Here is a 24,635-nt window from a genome sequence, read left to right as displayed (position 1 = left end):
GGGTAGTGGAGCCAATCAGAAAGCTAGACTGCATGAGAATATCAGTCTAGTTAAACTGATTTTATGTGCAAACAACTAGCCATCATCATTTTCTCGTGTCAATAAAAAGATATGTCGAAAGGCTATTGTTTTCTGCTGCTTTCTGATTGGCTCCACTACCTAAAGTTGCATTACCTTTATCATACGATTTGATTGGTTCTTGCATCGGTTCTCACTGTCTAAGTGGCCCCGGTTATAGTAGTTGCACTGTAAACTAAAACAACTGCTTGGAAATCCCCAAGTTTTCTGAAACCTTCCAGTCGGAACAATATATACCATTGTTTTCCAAATGAAATTACCAGTTTTTAAATTGCATCCCTGATGTCCATATTTAGTAATATAGTACACCTGATGTCCATATTTAGTAATATAGTACACCTGATGTTGATATTTGGTAATATAGCAGACCTGATGTCCATATTTGGTGATATAGTAGATCAGATGTCCATATTTGGTAATATAGCAGACCTGATGTCCATATTTGGTGATATAGTAGATCAGTGTCCATATTTGGTAATATAGCAGACCTGATGTCCATATTTGGTAATATAGCAGACCTGATGTCCATATTTGGTAATAGAGTAGATCTGATGTCCATATTTGGTAACATGGTAATCCTGATGTCCATGTTTGGTAATATAATAGACCTGATGCCCATATTTGGTAATGTAATATAGCAGGTGATATAGTAGGCATGACTATCCATATTTGGTATTATTGCAGACCTGATGTCTATATTTGGCAATATAGTAGACTGAACTTCCATATTTAGGAGTTATTTTCTTTATTCAGTTCACCTTGTGTGGTGTAGGTAAACTATGACATTCACAAAAGTAGATGTTACTTCCAAATTTGGCACAACATCTGTTTATTTTTGGCACAGTATTTTTCCATATTTTGTAAAAATGGTTTGGATGTTTGTGGTTTGACTTGTCCTGTATGCTACCAAACAATTAGCACATTTTGTAGGCAGATCCTTCCATAAAACTCATTAAGCCTTCGATTTTTACTCAGGGAGGTGCTTTTGTTGCAAATGTTAACTTAAGTTTTGCAGTTTTTCTATATTTAAAGTCATTGTTATAATTATGCTAGCATTTGAATTATTATTCAGGTTTCTGACCGTTTATCTGTCCTTCACGCACTTGTCTTAAACATATGTGCAAGTCATGGACACTACATGGGCAGTCCAGTACAATTTTTATTATTTATCTTGGTATTGATGGGAAATGTCCATTGATCCTTATATTATATGCCCAAGGCACAGACACTAGTATGCTGGTCCAGCACGATTTTCCTTATTTATGTATTGATAGTTGGCAAATGTCCATTGCTCATCATACTTGTATGCCCAAGGCACAGACACTAATATGCAGTCCAACATGATTTTCCTTATTTATGTGTTGATAGTTGGCAAATGTCCATTGCTACTTATATTATATGCCCAAGGCACAGAAACTAGTATGCAGTCCAGCAGGATTTTCCTTATTTATGTATTGATAGGTGGCAAATGTCCATTACTCGTAACTTCTAAAGGTGGTAGCTTACTATACTTTTTCCCATTTGTCACTATTTTTGGTAAAAGATTCTTGACCAAGTCCCAACTTGAGTTTTTCCGTGTGCGATCCGGTTTGGTCTCCAAGCCAGAGGCTGGTCTTGTCTTTATGTTTGATGGCATTGTGCCGATCAGCCAATAGGTTATCCAAGTTCCTTTACCCTGTTAAGCAAAATATAAATATTTTAAGCAAAATGAAACCATCTATGTGGGCTTGGCGAGAGGTATAGAGGTTTTGCACCATCACGTGGTCACACCCGTAATACAACTTGGGTTGCCTGTGGTTGGACAGCAGAACAATAACATCATTTTGTTCTTGGAAATTTGACTTCTTTCTCATGTAGAACGATTGTATTGTTCCTGCATCTAACATGGCTGCTGTCACGTGATGGTGCAAAACCTTTATTGCAACTGGGAAGCTTTGCTTACAACAATTTTTGGGCATTTGGGCAACACAAGTAAATGCATGCAAAACTTTACAGTTTAACTCATAATTTAACTCAACGCAACGTCGTTCTTAAACGCTTGAAGACTGCACGCGGAAAATTTATTCTTCCAGTCAGGACTATAACCATAATGAAGAAGATGATGATAATTTAATTGATGATTCTATTTACCTTTAGGAAAACTTCTCCTCGTTCTTCGATGTGGTATCCTCCAAGGTCATCAAGGACTTTCTTGGTCGCTTCACTGATGTGAATTTTAAGAGCTGAAAAAGGTAAAAAAATATTACATATTGATTTTACATCTATCAGTTTGGAATGAAAAATTTCCTTTGAAAAAAATAATAAATGGGACTGAATGGATGGATGGATGGATGGATGGATGGATGGATGGTTGCAGTATACCTTCTCCGTTTGACTCCATTCTTGACGCCGTATTGACCGTATCTCCAAACAAACAGTACCGAGGCATCTTGATCCCTACCACACCAGCTACGCAGGGACCTGCCGTACAAAAATATTCATAAATCATTGTCCTTTAATTGGGTACCCTGTTCCCACAGGAAGCCCAACTTACCAGTATGGAGGCCAATCCTCAATTTAAGCTTATAATCCGGTCGATGTCGAATTTTGAATGTACAAATTTCTTTGAGCATGTGCAAAGCCATACTTCCGATTTCTCCGGCATGTCTGTGGGCGTTACGGATTGGCAGACCGCTGACCACCATGTACGCATCACCTATGGTCTCAACCTGAAAGAAAAACGATAGTCACGTGATCATTTGCTGATAGCCAACGATTGTGAAAAGACCGAAAAACTCACCTTGTAGACGTCATAATTATTAATAATGCTATCGAATAATGTGTAGAGGTCGTTCAAAAGATCCACTATCTGTAAATTAAGACAAACTCATTTAAATAATTTGATTGACATTTTAGCAAAGATAACCGCTGCATCTTTGTTTCGCGGGCTTCGTTCTCTAGCACAAATCATGATATTACCTCAAATGGCGTACTTTCAGAAGAAAGGGAAGTAAATCCAACGATGTCACTGAAAAAAATCGACACTTCATCGAAGTTTTCCGCCGTTATCGGTTTTCCTTGAATCAGGTCACGTGCCACTGTCCTGCGATATTAGTAAATATTTATTATATTTATATATCTTAATCATGGTTCAGTTGAATATATGTTAGTTGGCTGTTATTCTGTATTTAATTACGTTAAACAAGGGCTGTTCTTTAGATAGACTAGTTCGTAGTAGAACCTAAAATAGCTGTTATTATAGTTGAGCCCGCCATGCGATATTCTTTTGTTTTAAGAATCGTACAAGTTAGGCTTTCAGTTCAATACATGCTTGTTGCCTCAATGCATAATGCATCCATAATATCTGCTATTTCTGATGTTTTGTCCTCCAACATGTCGACCGTGAAACTCTATCATTTCAATACAATCGTTTTAGTTTCTATCAGAGCTTATCAGTGAGTAGCTATGAGTACAAAATTACGGTGGTAGCATTCTGTGTAGTAGATTATCTGTGAGTAGCTATGAGTACAAACTTACGGTGGTAGCATTCTGTGTAGTAGATTATCTGTGAGTAGCTATGAGTACAAACTTACGGTGGTAGCATTCTGTGTAGTAGATTATCTGTGAGTAGCTATGAGTACAAAATTACGGTGGTAGCATTCTGTGTAGTAGATTATCTGTGAGTAGCTATGAGTACAAAATTACGGTGGTAGCATTCTGTGTAGTAGATTATCTATGAGTAGCTATGAGTACAAACTTACGGTGGTAGCATTCTGTGTAGTAGATTATCTGTGAGTAGTTATGAGTACAAACTTACGGTGGTAGCATTCTGTGTAGTAGATTATCTGTGAGTAGTTATGAGTACAAACTTACGGTGGTAGCATTCTGTGTAGTAGATTATCTGTGAGTAGCTATGAGTACAAAATTACGGTGGTAGCATTCTGTGTAGTAGATTATCTGTGAGTAGCTATGAGTACAAAATTACGGTGGTAGCATTCTGTGTAGTAGATTATCTATGAGTAGCTATGAGTACAAACTTACGGTGGTAGCATTCTGTGTAGTAGATTATCTGTGAGTAGTTATGAGTACAAACTTACGGTGGTAGCATTCTGTGTAGTAGATTATCTGTGAGTAGCTATGAGTACAAACTTACGGTGGTAGCATTCTGTGTAGTAGATTATCTGTGAGTAGCTATGAGTACAAACTTACGGTGGTAGCATTCTGTGTAGTAGATTATCTGTGAGTAGCTATGAGTACAAACTTACGGTGGTAGCATTCTGTGTAGTAGATTATCTGTAAGTAGCTGTGAGTACAAACTTACGGTGGTAGCATTCTGTGTAGTAGATTGTCTGTTTTTCTCTTCTCTTCTGCCAGCTGCGCGGTTCTTTCTTCCACCAAACTCTCTAAATTATTCGCGTACTTTTCTAGCATGTTTACCATGTTATCCATGATATTTGTTGTCCTGCAACAAAGACGATTAAGACTCAGAAATTTGAACGCCTTAACCTTGAGCACACGCTAGGACGCTAGGTCTTATTATTTCAAATGAGAATGCGCATGCGCATGCTTTCTAAGCATGACCGCTGACATAAACATTATAATAATACATATCAGTGTGTATCAGTTACTGTGTATTACTCACTTTCCTGTCGAGTGTTTCCGCACGTGTTTTCGTATTTCCTCAAATTCAGGCCTGGCATCCGGATTCTCGTTCCAGCACTTCTCGGCCATCTCCCGTACCCCAGGCAAATCAACGCCGTCAAGTACGTTGCTCAGTTTGGGTCGGTAATAAGGAACTTGTCCTTTAGTTACTTCCTCGATGATTTCTATAATAACGTATAATAGGTTTACTTAGTGACGTCATTCTTTATGATGTCACGTGTTTAATGCATCACGTGATCATTTCTTTTAATTTCTATAATAAGAGCATATGATAGGTTTACTTAGTGACGTCATTCTTCATGAGTCACGTGTTTTATACATCACGTGATCAATTCTTTTGATCAAACGTTACCTTTAGGTTCTATATGGTAGTAAGATAAATCAAAGGGTCCTGATCTTGTCAGCAACTCTTGTAGTATTATACCAAAGCTATACACATCGCCCTTCTGTGTACCCTGTGGTGGGGGATTTTTCATACGAAGCAGTTCCGGTGCTGTCCACAGTTTTCCTGTTTAGAAAAACAACATGTGTCAAGGGATAGAATGATGGGTTACCTGTGGCGTGTGGTTCCGAGTTTTATAATACTACGCATGTGCAATGGTGGAGTAATTATGGAGGTCGCGAACTACTATTATCAGGGTTCTGGGGTCGAGCGTGTTCTAAAAGGTGAAAGCCAGTTATATATAAGAACATTACGTCATGGACTCCTGTCGTACGGAGTAATCCATGAGAGTACAAATCCTCATGGTTCATACTTACGATAGTATTGCGCGTATTCACCCAGGTCCTCTCGGTCTTCCTTGTTCGACTTAAACTTGACCAGGCCATAGTCACATATTTTCAACACCCATCTGCCATCCACGACACAGTTGGATGATTTTAATCGACCATGTGACCGGATTTCTGAACTGTGCAGAAATATCATCCCCTACACGAGAATCAAATGAACTTGACAGTCAATAACTACGCGACAGAGCTGAAAAACGTATGCGCATGCGCCAACTTGTTCAAGAAAATAAACTTGGCATCTAACACGAAACTGTGCAGAAATATCATCCCCTACACAAGAATCAAATGAACTTGACAGTCAATAACTACGCGACAGGGCTGAAAAACGTATGCGCATGCGCCAAATTGTTCAAGAAAAAAACTTGGCATCTAATACGAAAATTTGATCAAAGATTTCTGGGGAAAACATTTTGAATACAAAAATTTAAATAGAAAATTTCTATACGATAAAAACAAACGGCCTTAGGCATTGGTTAATAGTTTAAAATATAATTTTTTTTGAAGAAATAAGCCTATCTAACTATTGCACTTTTGTATTTTTGAGATTTTTCGAAACCATAAGCCTCCCTCGTGTGCATGAAAACAAAAGATGTGTTTGATGAACCATTGTTTCATTGCGTCATTGCGAGGCTTAGTACTTTTCTGCATATGATTAGTACATTTATTCAAAGGGTCTGTTGATCATTAGAGTTTTTCTGAGATATTTTTAGCAAAGGTTACCTTGACGATGTCATTCAATAGAGAGGAAATAAACATGCTGTCAAGTTTCACGTCTTCGTTTTCAAGAATATCCTTAAAAACACGAAAAAGGTGCTATTAACATTATATATAATATATATAATATATATATAAAAAATGTATCACATATCAACTAGCATCATGATATAGGTATATCGCTAAAGGTAAGTGTGACACGAATGTTGTCCAAGTTAAGCAACATGACGGCTTTGACGTCACATGCACCCCAAGATTATAATAGACAGTTATTAATTATAATTAGTCACAATAGCATATATTTAGTATCATTTTACTAAAATATATAAGTATAAAGGTCGACATACCTGAAGGCTTCCTTTTGGACAATATAGCTCAAGAATGCAAATATTTGGCGGATCGACGCATGCGCCCAAGAATGGTGTCAAATTCTCATGTCTTGTATTACGCATCTAGGGGAAATAATTATAATTAATAATTGATAAATAATTATGCATGTACCTGAATATAGAAGGTTATTGACCCAGTTCGATGTGGCAAGATAGGGAGGATAACTATTATTTAAACGTTAAAGAGACAAAAAAGTGGGCGCTCTTTATGCAAATTAGTCTTTCCCGATTATGAAGCAAGGAATCGTAATGGCCTCGCACAGGATCATGCTGCTTAGCGGAGAGAAAAGATGGCGTTACTTTTCGTCACACAATCCTTTGCATGACTAGATCTTTACCATTTGTTCTTTCATATTCAGCAAGGGGAATACCGTCGATCTCGCACCGAATTTTCGGGCTGAATGGGGAGGACAGATGGCGTTACTTTTGGTCACACAATCCTTTGCGTGACTTGGTCGTTACCAGTCTTCCATTCAAATTTAGTAAGGGGAATACCGTTAGTTACTGATTAACAGTCACATTACTGATGACAATAAAAATCAGAAACTTACCAAGTTTAGTTCCATTCTAATTTCTCGAGTCAAATCAATGTTGCTCTTGTTGATTCTCTTGATTGCAACGGTATGGGCCTTCAGAAAAAAAAGCAGAATACAAATATATGTATATGTGACTGAGCCACCAACAAAAATCATTACCAGTCAGCGGTAACTCACCTTGTGCGTGCCCACCATAGTGAAAAGCTGTTTTTGGTTTATGTTATCGAAACTGTCTGTTGATAGCAAACTGACCTGAAAAATATAGAAAATCGCAGACTTAAGTGATTTGCGGCAGCCATCTTGTATTGTATCGTACAGAACCGTGACATGTAGTTTAATTTCCCAATGATAATATTTTGCCATATATTTTGCCAAACAACATGGCTCCCGTGAAACCACTCTCTCATGTGTCGGCCATTTTGGAAAGAGAAAATCAAACTCTAAAAAAATTAAAGAAAGAGAAAAGGCGCGCGCGTCCTCTATGCAGTTATAAAGCACGTGGGAATTTTCAGAGCACGAGAGAAGTTTTAGGAGAAGAAAAAATAAGGAAAATATATAAAGAAAAAAAGAAAAAGAACATGGAATCTTTGCTTACTTGACTTCGTAACGACCCCGCGTGTCTTTTCGATCTAATGATGACGTCATTGTAATCTACCCGCCACAGTTCACTTGCAAGCTCTCGCTCGATTTTCTGTTTTCTGTCATGGAGAAGAAAAAATGGATTAATCAGTCGATATCGATAAGTCAGCTTGTTCAAAGAGGGCTTATTCGTTTGGGCGTAATGTTTCCTATTTCAGACTACGTGTCATTCTCTTGAGATAATATACTTTGATTGGGTTGTATCCATATTCTTGGTCTCCTTGTGCATAACCGTTAAACAAAGAAATAATACTCTAGTGAAATGAGCAAAACCTTACGTCCATAGAGGATTTATTCGTTTGTGTGTAATGTTTTCCATTTCAGACCACGCGTCATTCTTTTGAGACAAGATAGTTTGTTTGAATAGTATCCATATTCATGTGTCTTTTCATGTACAACGTTAAACAAAGAAATGGTACTCAAGGGAATGACACGTGGCCTGAAATGGGAAAATATTGCATCAACACGAAAAAGGTTGATCATTCCGTTCACTCATAAATGGTAGCCTGCTTGACAGGCTCGAATTTTTTGCGTAAAATATCGAATCTGTAAATTAGGCTATCATAAATGGCAGCGCAAGGTTAATCGGAAACAGCTTAAAAACAGCTCAAAAAGCTCGTTTTTAAATTTCTTTTTTTTACTATGCAAACAAGCCCTCGAATAACAGCTTGTTTGAGTTTGTATTGACATAATTATGTAAGTTTCCTCCAAGTGCAAATAGCTGCAGCTCAATATCGACTCCTCGGTTTAGTAAATACCCATGGTTGCGAATTTTTCAAGATGGCGTCCTTGGAGCGTAATCACTGGTTTAAATTTCGCTTCATAAAGTTGTGGATTTGACTTACCTATAGATGATAAATCCGATTATCAGAAGTAAAATAACTAGAGATGCCAGTACGATGCATACGATCTCAATTATACCTAAACAAGAAAAAAATGACCGTTAATTGGTAAACTTTTAGTGTCAGTCAGCTTGCTCACCAGCATTTCAGTGACAACTTCAGATCCCCATTTTCAAACGGCTCCCTCCCTTTCAACTTCAAAATTTCAATTTTGGCTACCGATTGATCAACCACCGGCCTGACTTTTAAGGGCTACCATCATAAATTAAGCAAAATGTATTCATTTTATTTACTCGAAACCTGACAAAGTGTTATAATCAGCTTACTGAATTTAAATCTGTCGTCGATACAGAATTCTCCATCGAACCCGCAAACGGGAACATCCAGTGGAACTGTCCTTCCTCCTAACCATTTAATAGTCTTGTTGGGATCCAACACGAAAAGCTGTGTTGCATTCCCGTATTCTGTTATGTGGAAAATTCCAACTCTTTCCATCATCATTTCTGTACCTTCATGAAAAGGAGGTAAAACGTTAGTGGAATAATTAGAGGGTATGACATAAGATGCATTTTTGGACAGCCCAGAGGTTTTTTCAGGATTCGATCTGTGAGTTAGCCATGCCCTGACTTAGATCAGCCCAGAGGTTGTTTCAAGGTTCTATCTGTGAGTTAGCCATGCCCTGACTTAGATCAGCCCAGAGGTTGTTTCAAGGTTCTATCTGTGAGTTAGCCGTGCCCTGACTTAGATCAGCCCAGAGGTTATTTCAGGGTTCTATCTGTGAGTTAGCCATGCCGTGACTTAGATCAGCCCAGAGGATATTTCAGGGTTCTATCTGTGAGTTAGCCATTGCGTGACTTAGATCAGTCCAGAGGTTTCATGATTCATTAAGGTGACCTACCATTCTCCCTGTAGTCCAGTAGCGTCAGGTTGTACTCCACATTACCATGTTTGGTCATTTTAATATCTGTCCCAATGACGCCTGCGAAACAATAGTAAAACGTTTTGTTATGCTATTTATATTTACTACGCTTAATTACGCAACTTTTCCTTACTAAAAATCCTCTAAAAATATTTGAAGCGTTAGCCATGTTGAAAGGAAATCACGCCTCTGCTAAACGGCGGGAAAGTTGTGACCACGTGATAACTTGTAACCTCGCTAACTTAACCACGTGACAATGTACATAACAAAAAGGGCCAACGAGGTAAACTCTACTCTGCCAAAATCTAGAGGTGAATTCCAGCAATATTAAGAAGTCAGTCAGAAATATTATGTTAAAAATGACAGATGAGTGATTCATTGTTAGTCTTACTGCGATATTTTCTGTTGAGTAATTTTTCAGCTACTTCTCGTCCATTTCCGTAGTCGGAACCATTGTTGATAGTCCTGTTGACGCCCAATGCGTAGATCCTTGTAGCATCGTATATATATGAACTAAAGATTGGAACCTTTGAAGAAGAAAAAAAATAACAGAAAATATTGATATATCATCCAACATGGCGGCCATGTATTTCGTTGTGTCATCCAGCATGGCGGCCATGTATTTGGTGTTGTCATCCAGCATGGCGGCCATGTCTTTGGCGGTGTCATCCTGCATGACGGTGATGTCTATTGTTACGCCATCCAACATGGTGTACGTGTCTTTAGCTATGTAATTCAACGTGACCGCCATTTGTTTTGTTATGTCATCAAACATGGTTACCGTGTGTTTTGCTATGTCATCCAAAATGGCGGCGATGACGATTGTTATATCATCCAATATGGTGGCCATTTTTATGTCATCCAAAATGGCAGCCATGCCGAGTCACAAAGCACTTTTATCATAAACAGAATGGAAAACAATGGAAATTTTTATGCAACAAAGAAGGGGGAGGGGTAGGGGGTCAGATTTCTTGTGGGGTACCATGCAAATCCAACCGCTCCCCCTCCCCTAAAAAAAATAAACGTACCCTAAACGCAGCTTACTTACTGGTGTCTTAGACCTATCAACCAAGCCAAGATTGGGAATACAAGTAAAGCCTTTATACATGTTACTATAGAATGGAGCTTCAGGCGCTTTGATCTTCACTTGTTTATCAAACTCTTCATATTCTTTGGAGCCAGGAAAGTTCACTGACAATACGAGAACAGATTTGAACATATCTTTGAAATTGACTGTGAAATTAATCTGTGTTTCTACATGTAGAGAGTTGAACCATTTTGTTTGGTCTTTGATTTTATTTCTTAGCTCGTCCATCGAGAGTTCGAATGCTATAAACACGTAGTCGCCCGAGACCATTCCAGTTTGAGCAGCGAAATAAAGGACTTCTCGTGCTAAGCTGTACTTCATGGCCAGGATTATAACTGGAATATAAGTGCAAAAACGATATTAAAAACCATGTCCTGCGCCCTCCCCATGGAAGGAAATACAGGGTTAGCTTTGATTTTGTGTAGAATATTCACGTGTTCCAGTTAAGGTCCGTGGAATTCCAAGGTGTTCGTATTGTAGCTTGAAGTTGTGCATTTTTTTAATTCACTGTTGGTATTTGTGAATATTTTTTTTACAGTAATTCGTTTCACAGTTCCCTGCGTCATCTCCAAAGGTAGCCGTTGATAGAGACATGTGAATAATTGTCCAAGGTGTTAATAAAAGGTCTCTATCATTGCAAGCTCACCGTTCGTCTCGCTTCGATGCAAAGGCACGGCTACCTTTCAAAATGGCGCAAAGAACTGTAAAAGTGAATACTGAATGAGGCTACCCCTGAGTAAAAGAGTTTATAATAAAAGAATAGATTACTGTATTTTACGTATTTTACGACTTAAGACAATCCTTTCGAATCCAGAATCCCACAACCGGAATCCTGCAGGTAGAATGGGCTTCCTGTGTAAGTAAATGGACTTGGAAGAGACTGAGCTCATACTTACTTCTGGATCGAGTTTTCATTTTTTCAAGTAAATTCTTGATCGTCGACTCATCCTTAACAGGATCATATGATAATTCTGTAGGAGTCAACTCGTGAATGTTAACCTTCTTGCCGCTTTGTTTCAGGTAGTTTTCAATGAACTGTGCTCGGGTGTTCCACGTTTGCTTCTCCTCGCTCATCAAGCCGACTTCATTCCAATTGAAATAATCCAAAATGGCGACCACTGAGGGGCCTAGAGAACCGTCGTCAGGGATGGTGCGAACAAACGTTGGGTAAAGCTGCTTGTCTGATACATCACTACTGGTGCAGTACTGAAGAACAAGATGACGTTAGATTTGGTAAGTTGCTTATTTACATAAGTTATGACAGATCACGTGATTATTTCTTTTGCCTGATCACGTGAACACTGTGTCAGCTGTTGAATAAACCCCTTGCATGTGACGTCAAAGTAGCTCAATTTGGAGGACAAAACAAAACAATTTCAATCTTCTGATAATTGGAAACGTATTGCTATGTCCTCCAAATTGAGCTGCATTCCGATGTACTGCAAGATAAGATAAGATAAGATAACTCTATAGCTAACGTGCCCTGACTTAGATCAGCCCAGAGCGGGCTGTTTCAGGATTCGATCGATCTGTGAGTTAGTCGTGCCCTGACTTAGATTAGCCTAGAGGTTGTTTCGTTTTATTGATAAAATTGAAGTTTAATTTGTTTGTTTAATGCCAAACGTTTGTTAAATCTTGAGATATCATCATAGGGTCACGTGACCTTTTCCGTTGGATAATGAAATAGTTTTTTGAGTTTGGTAATTTAAAAACACTCACGGGTGAAATGAGCATCTTGTTAAGTGAAGCCGCTATTCTTGCCTGAGTGTTACAGGTACAGGCAAAACCAATAAATGCGTCGACTCTCTGTTCCACGAACTCGGTCATTTGACTGATTGACATTTCTTCGTTGCACTTCGTGTCCTGCCAGACAAAGTTAATGTGATGGTTGGGTAGAAGATCAGGGTCTTTGTTGATTCGATCCAGAGCAACCGTTATGGCCGGAGCGGAGTACTTCCCAGCCGAATAGGAATCACCATATCCATAGGCTGATAGGTAGGGAAGGAGAAGTCCTATCGTAATGTTTTTACCTGAAAAAATATACATTGAATTCACTCAGAGTTGGACCACTTTAATCTTTATGTGCATCAGTTAAGATGGTCGGAAAAAGTCTTGGTTGGTTCATAAGATTCCTTTCTGGCGAATTAACAACACTAAAAAGACATTTAAACATTCCTCTTTAAGATTCACTGCTTGGTTGATGGTTGAGCGAGTGCGTACGAGCGAGTATGAACCAACGAATAAGTGGGTTGGGTGAATAGGTGCGTGAGTGCGGGAGCGAGACAAATCGTGACGGCCAAGTGGTTAGCTTGGTGTGAGCGCGCGTGCGCGCGTTCCCGAATGAGTGTGTGGGCGAAAGTGAGTGCATTTGTGCGTACATACGTTCGTACATCTGTAAAGTGTGAGAGTAGGTAGGTATAAGTGAGTATATGTGTGTATTATCCATTCTTTACTTTGTTTCTATTAAAAAAAACCTGTAGTATACATCAAACATCATCTTACTTTTCCGACACATTTCACCATAGAATCCACATTTTGGTATATCCTCAGGCGGACCTTTGTTACCAGGCCATCTCGGTGAACCAGTCATTTTCAGCACGTCATTTCCGGCATTGTCGTTCTCGAATTTTCCAACATCAGTGAAATTACCTTTTATGAGAAAAACAAGATTGTTAAATTACTTTAGTATTGACCTGTGTAAGGGTCAGTTTTGAATGCATGTCATACCGTTGTGAAAGTCGAATTCCATAAGGATGAGGTCAAAATTGGCGTCGCCTTTTTGATCAATGTATCGCTCGTATCCAAGAATACCTGGAGTAAGAAAAAGTTATATCAAATGGATTTAAATGATAGCAGAAACGTAACTCTACAGAGAATGCCCTTGAAGTTTGCCCAAGACTAAGGCGCATATGGTTTTCACGCTCTGCCAAGGAATAGTCCCCTTCACTGTTCCCTGCGCCATCTTGAAAGGTAGCCGGGCCTTTGCATCGAAGCGAGACGAACGGTGAGCTTGCAATGATAGAGACCTTTTTTTAACACCTTTTTTTATTCACGTCTCTATCATTGCAAGCTCACCGTTCGTCTCGCTTCGATGCATATGTTTGCTGTAATCACGGGCTCGCAAAGCAAGGACGATTTAAAAGCAAGGATGTTAGCTTAGTCACAGTTTATCAACATCGCAAACTAAGTGCTATTGCTGGGTTTAACTTGACGTCATTTCCTTCTCGCGTGCAGAATGTTCATCAATCAGTGAAATCGAGATTTCAATAGCCTTCTTTCTGACTGACAGCACATGGTGGTCAGTGTTTGACCAAAGTTTGGAGCAGATAATGAGATTCAAAGACTTTTATCAGCTGAAAAAACCCAACAATACTGGAGAAATCTGGTCGTGTACTTACTTTGGTAGCGACGTCCTCTCATCAACGAAGTGACAAAGGTTCCATTCTTCTGATGACCAGATGAAGAAATAGTTTTATTTAATGCCACTGCCAATTGGAACACTGCGTCGTATAAATAGGCGCCTAAAATGGGAGGCTGAAACAACCAGAATCTCATTCAACAAGGCATTGAGATGAACATGAGGGAGTGAAATTTCATCGTGTCAAAGTTTTTATTGCCCAAGTCACGAAGAGAACGAAAATGATGATGATGATGACGTTGAGGAATAAGAAGGTGGTGATGATGAAAATAATGATGATACCTGATGTTGTCGAAGAAAAAGAAGATGAAAAGGACGAAAATAATGATGATGTAGTGTCAGGAGAAGAAAAACAACAAGAAGAAGATGACGATGGTGGTGGTGGTGGTGGTGGTGGTGATGAGGAGGATGTTGAGGAGGAGGAGGAGGAAGGTGGTGATGAGGATGATAATAATGATAATGAGGGAGGAGAAGAGAAGATGATGATGATATTCACCTCATTTGAGCTGCCAGCGCCTTCATAAACATTACTGCTAACAGGAGCATCGTTTGTCATTTTCTTCAAGTTGTTCACAAATGCTTGATATGTAGGTGTCCGTGCCGGGTTCATTGCAACAAGCAGTGACGATTCAAAAGCATATTTCATCGTGTCAGTAATGTTCTCTGTCCTTCCACTGTATTTTGATTCAAGCCACTTGCTTGGCGAGGCTGTGTTTTCCCAGACTGTCTTAGCATCAAGTGCAAAAATGATGAAGGAATATTCTGAAGCCTTGTTTATATCGAGCTGACCAGCATAGAATAATGCTTCACGGGCTAGTCTGTAGTCCATGGCCAGGATTATTACTGTGAACAAAGAAAGATAAGGGTTTAGTGATCATGTATTATATGATGATGATGATGTTGATGATGGTGATGGTGATGGTGATGGTGATGGTGATGGTGATGATGGTGATGGTGATAGTGATGGCGATGATGATGGTGATGGTGATAGTGATGGCGATGATGATGATGATGATGATGATGACGATGGTGATGATGGTTATGATGATGATGACCATGACTATTGTGCTGATAATTATCATGATATCATGATAATTATCATGGTCATAGTGATGATGGTGATGGTGATGATGATGGTGATGATGGTGGTGACGATGGTGATAATGGTGATAATTGTGATGATGGTGATGGTAAAGGTAAAGCGGGTGATATGGATGATGATGATGATGATCACGATGGTGATAATAGTAGTAAAGATGATGACGCGATGTTGACGGCGATGATGGTGAGATGATGATGATTATGAATATGATAATGGTGGTGAAGATGATAATGCTGTTGCTAATGTCATTGTAATGATGATGATGTTGTTGTTGATGATAACAATAGTGATAAATAATCATTATTCTAATGATATCAATAACTTATGAGGACGTAATCTAATGATGATGGTGGTTATTTCTTCGACCAAGTCTGTCACATTACCTCTACTGATTTCTTGTACATCTCTAATAAGTTTCTCAAAATATTCTCCACTGCTATTCGTTTGATATTCCTCTGCAGAGGGAATATTTCTCGTTATCTTCACCGTTACTCCACTAGCATTCAACACCTTCTTGATTTCCTCTCCTCTTTCCGTCCATTCCTTACTGTCCTCCATTACAAGTCCAGTCCTCGTCCAGTTGTAATGTTGCAAGAGTTTTAAAACAGGACCTGTTAGCTTGTTGTTTGCTGGGATTGTTCTTACGAAGGTTGGATATTTGGATTTGTCTGATAATGTTGCATCTTTGCATATCTAAGTTTAAAGAGAGGTCTCTTATTAAGGCAATAGCTTATTCATTATAACAACAACAGAATATTTTTAGGGCAATTAACGTAGGAACTGAAGTAATTGAAGCAAATGTAACAAACAAAACGTTAATAAATAAAAACGAACAGTAATAATAATGCAAATAATAACAAGCAACAAACACCAACAAACAAACTTCAACAATCAAAAATATATGCAATAAAATATGATATAAAAGAAGGAAGGAAGGAAGGAAGAAAGAGAAAAATGATAAAAAGAAAAGAAAGGAAGGAAGGAATAAAAATATGGTTTTAGTAATGTAAGGAGTCATGAGTCATATTTTTATTACTGAGTTTCATATTTCCATAAAGTCAAACATATTTTGATCGTTTCATTCAGACTTTACGAAGTTCTGTCAGAACTGGCCCCACTCTACTTGATAGGATGTCTATCAAAATACGTCCCGCTCAAAAAATGATCTTCAAAAGTCAATAGAGAATGGTTTTATTGTGAAGTAAGATTATAAAGCGTAGGACATCCCAAAGTGCTAAATTCACCCTTGAGTGGAGCAAAAATACAATAAATCAAAGAGATTAAAAACAGGTTAAAGCCAGGTGTTTTTTATTTATTACTCCATTTCTTCAAAGGGGGTTCTCGGCACCCCAGTAATCCTTCTTAAGGTCTAGGTTTAACTATCATCAAAATATTGTCATATTTGATGTCCTCGCTTAAAAAAAAAACACTTTATATTGAATTGCTAGACGACATCCACATTGTGTAAATCAATTTTAAAAAACATATTGATGTTTTTACAGTTAGAATTACCGACGATTCTACTAAAGTACAACATCTCAAGGGAACAAACAAATCGAGTCAACTCTAAACCATTTCAATACAGACCCGGTCTATTCCCATGACAGCAAGTTTGAAAAGATGGATTTCTATTGTCATAGATAACAAAAACTGGTTTTGAAAAACCTTTATGTCTGAAAGAGTGTTTTTATCTTTTTTTTGTTGAAAAAATTATTAAGTAAAATTAAATTGAACTCTACTTTTTTTTTGGAAAATCAACGATGTTGAAAGATTACAGATGGGCATCTTTACCGCACGACACTTCAAAACATCTGAAAAAACATTTTGAAAAACATTTCTGTCTGGAAGGGCATTTTTATCTTTTGTTGTTAAAAAAAATCATTACACTGTAAGTGAAATTAAAAACACTCTATTTTTTCCCTAGAAGATAACGATCGATGTTGAAGGAAATTAGGTGGGCACCTTTACCGTACGACACTTCAAAACATCTTTAAGAGTTTGTCTTTGTCAAAATATTGGTCCACTTCACTTGCGAAAACCACAATATTGCTCTTTTTCTTCTTCTAAAAGAATAAACTTTCGAGGACGTAAATCATCCTTAGTGATTAATGGATTACAGTAATTTCATGTCATGGCTGTCGACATGTTTCTCTGGTCTTCTGTAGGCAAGTTTCCATGTTGAAAAGAAAAAGGGGTTTTGATTGGCTGTTGATTCTGATAAGGAAATTGATATTTAATTAGAAAACCTTTTAAGTTGCCTGTTTCAAGTTGAGATCCCCAGAAATTTCAGTCTAAGATATTAACACTGAATGTAGCTATAACAAAAAAAAAGCCGTTTGAAAATATGAACTGCGGTTATTTTTTATACTGGATTATAATATGTTAACAAACTATGGTACTTTTTTCTTTAGACTGGAAGGACCTTGAAGGGTCGGCTTATATTCAGTGGTATTTGTATAAGTGTACGATAATTTTTACCGAGATATGGTTCTTTCCTGTCAGTAAATATAAGGATTAATCTCCAAGCTACGAGTTCTTCCTACGTAAACTGTTAAAAAAAACAACCGTATTGTATTGAACAATGATTCCCTCGACCACACGGGAAATGGAATTGAACAACACGTAGAACTTTGGTTATTTTCGAGCAGTGAGAACTGAAGCAAACATTTATGATTTCACTGCAGCTATAGATTAATAATGCCTAATAATAATTAATAACACTAGTTATTAGTTACATCGTAATTAATTGATTGGGTGAACTCAAAAGTGAAAGGCAAGAAAGAAGAGAACAGTCAAAAGTACGACAGAAGAAGTCGTATTGAGGAAACACTTTCAACAGACTAGGACATGAGCGATGGCAGATTCATTTCAAAAACTACTCTTTAGTTGACGTTTGAATTCATCACCGGCAAATTTTTAAACAAAAAACTATAAATTAGAATTTCATAAGATCAGTTTTTTTGGTAAATGAAATCTCAGAAGACGCCATTTTTAACGTTATCAATTTGTTAGCATTTTTGAGCTGTTATTGTGGTTAAGTTTCTAGTTTGAATTTTAAAGCCACATACTTCAAAGTCATTCGTAAAGCGTAGCAACCAAATCGAAAAATCACTTCTCCAATTTTGTACAAGAATTTTAAATTTTAGCAACATGAACAAGCTACTTTCCTTTTTTCATTCGATACGCAATTTTTTTTAAAATTTTATTTTTCTATCAAAAGCAACTCAAGTGCTTGATTGAATCTTAAACATTTATTTTCTATTCAACTAACTCTATAAATACTATAATTATTCATAGATGAGTTCTTTAGTACATTAACACTAAGCATGTAATTGGTTTGTATTCAACTTTAGCGGGCCGACTTAATGAAATGAAAGTGTTCAGTGTTCAACTGCGTTTTCTATAGCGCTTTCCTCGTTCTTTGCCATAGTATAGATTAGAGATCAAAGATCGTAAGCAACTTTAAGATACGAGTTATCGTGTAGCTTCGTGTGCTAAGAGGGCTCAATCATAATTGTAGTGTTAATGATAAATCATAAACTAAACTACAAAATACTTCGTTCACCACGAAACTTCAGTATTTTTAATCATTCATGAGCATATAATTCATAGTAAGAATCATTACCTTCTTGTGGCTAAATATACCATTTATAGCGTCTGTCTTCCTTCATTAAACGAATCAAGTGTACAAGAAAGTTGCAATCAATTAAAACATACTTAATTGCACTCATTATCTGATGCTGGCGCCGGCACAGGAACAGGACCAGACGTTCATAGCACTCGCCACTAAACTTCTTATTTACTAACAATAAGCTATAATCTACAAAGTAGCATTTCTGGAGCAATAGCCTAGTTTGAGCTAGTGGCTTCAACCAGGTTAGGGAAATTCACCTGAGTTCCTAAGATACTCGAGTAAGTGGTATGTTATTTACAAGGGTCCCGTAGCGAGCTCGATAGGAATGGAGACTAAACTCTACAGTAACGAATATCAAAGGTAGTTCATCTTCTTACTTGAGATACAAGAGGCAAGAGTTAAAAACTTTCTGTTGCTCTAGTGTGATCAGAGATCGGAAAGTTCACCTGAGTTCCTAAGAAACTATAGTGAGACCCCGTAACGAGCTCGATGGGAATTGAGATTGAGTATAAAGTAACAAATATAATCTCATATACTTACTTGAGACACAAGAGGCAAGTTAAAGACTCCTGACAACTCGGCAGATGTTTCACATGAACATCCCGTCCCAACGAACCCATCAACTCCAGATTTCCACTGAGAAGTGAAACCCTCTAACGTCCGTGTGACCGCACAGTTTGGTGTCTCAACGAGATCGATTTGGAGCTTTTTTCCACTAAAGAGCGGGTGTTCATCATTCACTTTGGTTTGAGCGAGGAACGCAGCAGCAGTGTAGTACTCTCCTGAAGGTATCGCTGAGATTTGTCCGGGCGAAAAAAATGGTACGGTGATTCCTAGTGTTACATTCTCTCCCTTGACGACATTACCAAATACAACTATGATGTACAGACATAGAAACATAGGTCTTATCATCCGCTGTACTGATCTTATGGCTTTGTAATCCAACATGATCATTAACCTTGTAGTAATCTTGAAGCTGTTTTCATGCCATCTTTGACTCGGGTATTACATGTTGATGGTTTCTAAAGTGACGTGCGATAAGGATCAATGCATTGCGTCGCTGTTTACCAAACAATGCCGAGGGCTTCTGATGTAAAACACAACACGAGCTGTCTTTTAAGGCTATGAATATTTCATGTACTTAATCCCTGTAGCACTTACTTAAAGTCTAATTAAGCTTTAAACTTTGAATCCATCTCATCGATTTTGTGATTGAATTCTCGGTAAGTTGTTCACCGGCTTTGCATTGACATTGACTTGAAATTCACCAACTTCAGAAGTGAGCTTTCTTTCCTTTCAGTTATACTTCGTAAAGAGGACAATTCGTTGCAGCCTTGAGATTATTCGCATAAGTCTTGCCTTGGCAATCAAGAACTGTCACTAGATTTCCAAGCAGCTTTTGTCTCTGTGTTTTCTTTCTCTAAGCAGATTGATTGGATTCCCCGGGTCGGCTATCTCTAAGGGCAAAGATTAAGAAAACATTAGACCAGTTTAATATTATCGCGTAAACATTTCAAATATAAAACTCGGAATAATAGTCATCATTTATAAAATCTTCTTTTATTAATATTTTGTGGAATTCGTAAATGAAATAATAAACAAATACCATCAAGACGAGCAGTTATCTTTCTACTGATTTTAATTGACAATAGTAAAAAGAAATCAATTATCATAATATCTATAAAGAGTTTTTCTTAATGAACAAGAGTTTCAATATAAAAGTGTAAAACAAGTCAAAAAGGTGCAAGAATCAAGGAAAACTATTCAAAGATAATTGTAATTTTTATCGATATTTGGTTTAATAGCCACAAAAGATAATTATGATTATTTACTTTGCATCTCTCGCGTGTCAAAACCAAGTAAACAAGTGTTGATTAATGTCTGAATGTTTAGAAAACTGAATATTGAAGGTCGAGATTTTGTGGATTATAGAAAACGCACTGACTATTGCGGCCAAAAATTAGTTCAAAACATATAAATTTATCGATATCGTGAAACAACCTCTGTGTTGATCAAAATCAGGGCATGCCTAACTCATAGATTCAAACGGAATTTAACTCGTTAGGTTTGGCACAGCTTTGAGCAGCGAGGAAAACCAGAGAACTCGGGGAAAAAAAAAAAAAAAGTGAGAGAGCTAACAAAGTCTACTCATATGACCCTAGAGATGATAGACGAGCGCACTACGCACTGCTTTGCTACGCTTGATTTTTTTTTTGCCTTTTTCAAGAGTAGATTTATTCTTTGTTTTGGCAATTTTTTCTCTACGTGGGCTGTGATAGTTTAAAGTGAGCACTTGTGGTTCTAGACCAAATAGTCAATGAACTTTCCATAAAAAAGTCATCGACTTTTCGCTACAGTGTTAAGCTTCTTAAAGCAATATATAAACGATTAACAACGATAAAAAGGAAAAGAGATGGGGGAAAAATGAAATTGAAGATAAGAATAGAGGTGAAACCATATAGCTGAGAGGCAATCCAAAAACTAACAAAAAAAATGAAGAAAGTGACAAAGGAAGGAAAGAAAAATAGAAAGGAGTGAAAAGAAAACATATAAGAAAAAAGGAAAGAAAGAAAGAAAGGCTTAAATGAAGGATGGAGTAAGGAAAGAAAAAGAAGAAAGACTAAAAGAGAACGAGAAAGGAGAAAGAAAGAAAGAAAGCCGAAAGAAAGAAAGAAAGAAAATGCGAAATAACTAAAATAAAATAATGAATAAATAAATATGCGTAGATATAAAATTACAGCAAGCCATGACCTGCACAAATATAAAGATCACAAAATGACAGTTTATTTATGTTCGTAAGGTGTTACCAAGGTTTCCACAATAGTTGGCTATTATTTTTCAGTAGGTAATAATATCTATATGACTTTAACTCACATTCTTTCTCAAGTGCTTTGTAAGAGCCTCACGCACTGAAAATAAATATGTCAGTTTTTTGAAACTAAACTTCGCCCCTTTCTGCAGGGAAATTAGGGGAAAAAAGGAACAAAAAGGAAAAATACAAAAAATCTAAGTCAGGGCATGGCTAACTCACAGATCGAACCCTGAAACAACCTCTGGGCTGATCTAAGTCAGGGCATGGCTAACTCACAGATCGAACCCTGAAACAACCTCTGGGCTGATCTAAGTCAGAGCACGGCTAACTCACAGATCAAACCCTGAAACAACCTCTGGGCTGATCTAAGTCAGGGCACGGCTAACTCAAAGCTCGACACCCTGAAACAACCTCTGGGCTGATCTAAGTCAGGGCACGGCTAACTCAAAGCTCGACACCCTGAAACAACCTCTGGGCTGATCTAAGTCAGGACACGGCTAACTCAAAGCTCGACACCCTGAAACAACCTCTGGGCTGATCTAAGTCAGGACACGGCTAAATCAAAGCTCGACACCCTGGAACAACCTCTGGGCTGATCTAAGTCAGGACACGGCTAACTCAAAGCTCGACACCCTGAAACAACCTCTGGGCTGATCTAAGTCAGGACACGGCTAACTCAAAGCTCGACACCCTGAAACAACCTCTGGGCTGATCTAAGTCAGGACACGGCTAGCTCAAAGCTCGACACCCTGAAACAATCTCTGGGCTGATCTAAGTCAGGACACGGCTAACTCACAGATCAAACCCTGAAACAACCTATGGGCTGATCTAAGTCAGGACATGGCTAACTCACAGATCGACACCCTGAAACAACCTATGGGCTGATCTAAGTCAGGGCATGGCTAACTCACAGATAGACCCACGAAACAACCTCTGGGCTGATCTAAGTCAGGGCATGGCTAACTCACAGATCAAACCCTGAAACAACCTCTGGGCTAATCTAAGTCAGGGCATAGCTAACTCACAGATTAAACCCTGAAACAACCTCTGGGCTGATCTAAGTCAGGACACGGCTAACTCAAAGATTAAACCCTGAAACAACCTCAGATTGAATTAGAATTGTATGAGCATGTTAGGTTTTGTTAAGGGAGTAAAATCGGAGAACATGGAGAAAACACTCGAATCAAGAGAGAGACAACTCACTTGTGTGAATCGAACCCCAAGTGACAGAAGTGAGAGGCGATGGCACTAGAAAGCGCTTTGCCACCCCTAATTCCTAAACTGGAACCCTGGTTCAATTTTGTACCAGTAGCAGTAGCTCTTCCTGAAGAGTGTCCTACTTTCTCCCGACAACTAGAGAGACTCTCCTAGTATAATATATAGAACACTATCTATTACTGCCAATGAGTGTTACTCACTCTTCCAGAGAGTGTACAGAAACCATCTGTACAAACATGATCACAATCCTTCAAAGATGCCGCCTATTGTTTGCTCGAAAGCTTCTCTTTCTTGTAGCTTTCTGTTTGTTTGTTCTAGAACTACTGTTCTCTGTAAACGAAGTTCACTTATAAGAGTATTTAAATCCTGAAATTCCATTGGCTCACGCACGGGTGATTGCTGTGCGCATGTGCAAAGGGGCTCGGAATGTTTGTACAATATGGTTGATTTCTGCCTTTGAAACTGCATACAGAACCTAAAGGTTGTATAAGAAAGACCTTGTGCTAAGGGAACACGGATGGGCCGTGTTAATGCCTTCGCTTAAACGAACTACTTACACGACTGGCCATAGGTTCACTTTTCGCCAACACCCCGGCAGCGCAGTTCAATTTGGGAGACAAACAGCGTGTATGAATTTCATTGATCATGCAGGTGTAAAAAAAAAACCTCTAGCTATTCTTTTCCTCTCCAAATTGAGCTTAAGGCATTGCTGAAAAAGATTTATATGCTTTAAAAAAAACATATTTAAGGCTAAAATAACCTCGAGGACTTACTAAAAAATATTCGAAAGGTTATTTAACGTTTCCCATTTATTGCTAAGGGGTTTTAAGAGGAGCTAAAAGCTTGCTAAACTATCACGCCTGTATTCATGTTGTTTTGAAATGCGGTGTGAAAAGATAGCTTTGCTATGATTAGCATAGGTTTAAGGTTGTATGAAGATTTAATAGATGTGAGAGGAAACTGGAAGTGTAGCGCTATCATTCACCTGAGATTTAGATCCGATAAAGAATATTAGATTCAAATTAGTTAGTTCTCGGAATTCGTCACAATTTTTTTCACTCAATTCAACTTTAGTTGTTGACTCATTCCTCTTACTTCATAATAGTCAAAGAGTAAGTTGACCATCTCTTCTATCATCATTGGCACTAAAAAGAGCTAAAAACTCTTATCTAACCTGTAAGAAGCTCAGTAGAAATGCTGCTCATCTTTAGCGCTCAAAAAACTCAAAACGTTTATCTAACCTTTAAGGAGCCCAGTGGGAATGCTGCGCTAAAACTTCTAGTCCAACTTGACTGTAGACAGTTGCAATACGCAAAAAGATCAGTCTAGTCTGTTCTTCAATATCCTCGGAAAAAGGACAAAAATTGCTCGGATTTGAATAAACACAGGTTTATATATCTAGAAGACTGAAAACGTATAACCTGTCCAAGCTGTCCCCAGGACTTGAATAGATTTGAAACACCAAAAAACAGCTCAGTATCTTAGCTATTAAGATGGTAGTTGATACCATCACCATGACAACTATAAACCACCCAATCAGATATCAGTATTTTTCCCTCTATCACTCTAACTAGTCTTGGATAACGTCATTTCGCATTTTACGCGATGGCTAAAAATTCAGAAGGTTGAAAAGACGTAATTTGAAATGTCGTTTCATGGCTTACAGATATGTTGAATATCTAGACGTATGTCGTGTCTCTGGGCTTGATTGTCGAATTTTAAGCTAGGTACCATTAAATGAAAAACCTGAATATCCAAAACATTAATATACAGAAGTCAGGTCACTAATTAAAGCGACGATAAATAGATGATAGGGG

General features: G+C 38.0%; 1 protein-coding gene across 1 annotated transcript; it reads right to left on the bottom strand.

Annotated features, from left to right (window-relative positions):
• Positions 1-806: 806 nt before the first annotated feature.
• Positions 807-24,248, bottom strand: LOC116308894 (atrial natriuretic peptide receptor 1). Its single transcript, XM_031719413.2, has 29 exons — positions 24,060-24,248; positions 19,329-20,245; positions 15,538-15,847; positions 14,549-14,895; positions 14,033-14,168; positions 13,362-13,445; positions 13,137-13,283; positions 12,354-12,664; positions 11,531-11,840; positions 10,596-10,969; positions 9,939-10,074; positions 9,527-9,607; positions 8,955-9,137; positions 8,632-8,707; positions 7,743-7,845; positions 7,325-7,399; positions 7,163-7,240; positions 6,570-6,674; positions 6,229-6,300; positions 5,479-5,647; positions 5,072-5,227; positions 4,700-4,883; positions 4,379-4,519; positions 3,037-3,160; positions 2,858-2,926; positions 2,612-2,786; positions 2,440-2,538; positions 2,209-2,300; positions 807-1,753 (listed from the first exon to the last, which is right to left on the bottom strand). The coding sequence occupies exons 2-29, from the start codon at positions 19,740-19,742 to the stop codon at positions 1,526-1,528; spliced, it is 4,779 nt and encodes a 1,592-aa protein (XP_031575273.2). The 5' UTR covers positions 19,743-20,245; positions 24,060-24,248; the 3' UTR covers positions 807-1,525.
• Positions 24,249-24,635: the final 387 nt, after the last annotated feature.

The sequence above is a fragment of the Actinia tenebrosa genome, unplaced genomic scaffold (genome assembly GCF_029948245.1).
Source record: "Actinia tenebrosa isolate PJP-AT-01 unplaced genomic scaffold, QUT_ActTen_1.0 PGA_scaffold17__23_contigs__length_9995812, whole genome shotgun sequence".
Classification (NCBI taxonomy): Eukaryota; Metazoa; Cnidaria; class Anthozoa; order Actiniaria; family Actiniidae; genus Actinia; species Actinia tenebrosa.
Note: the sequence above shows the minus strand (reverse complement) of the source record. Positions and strands in the feature narration are given on the sequence as shown.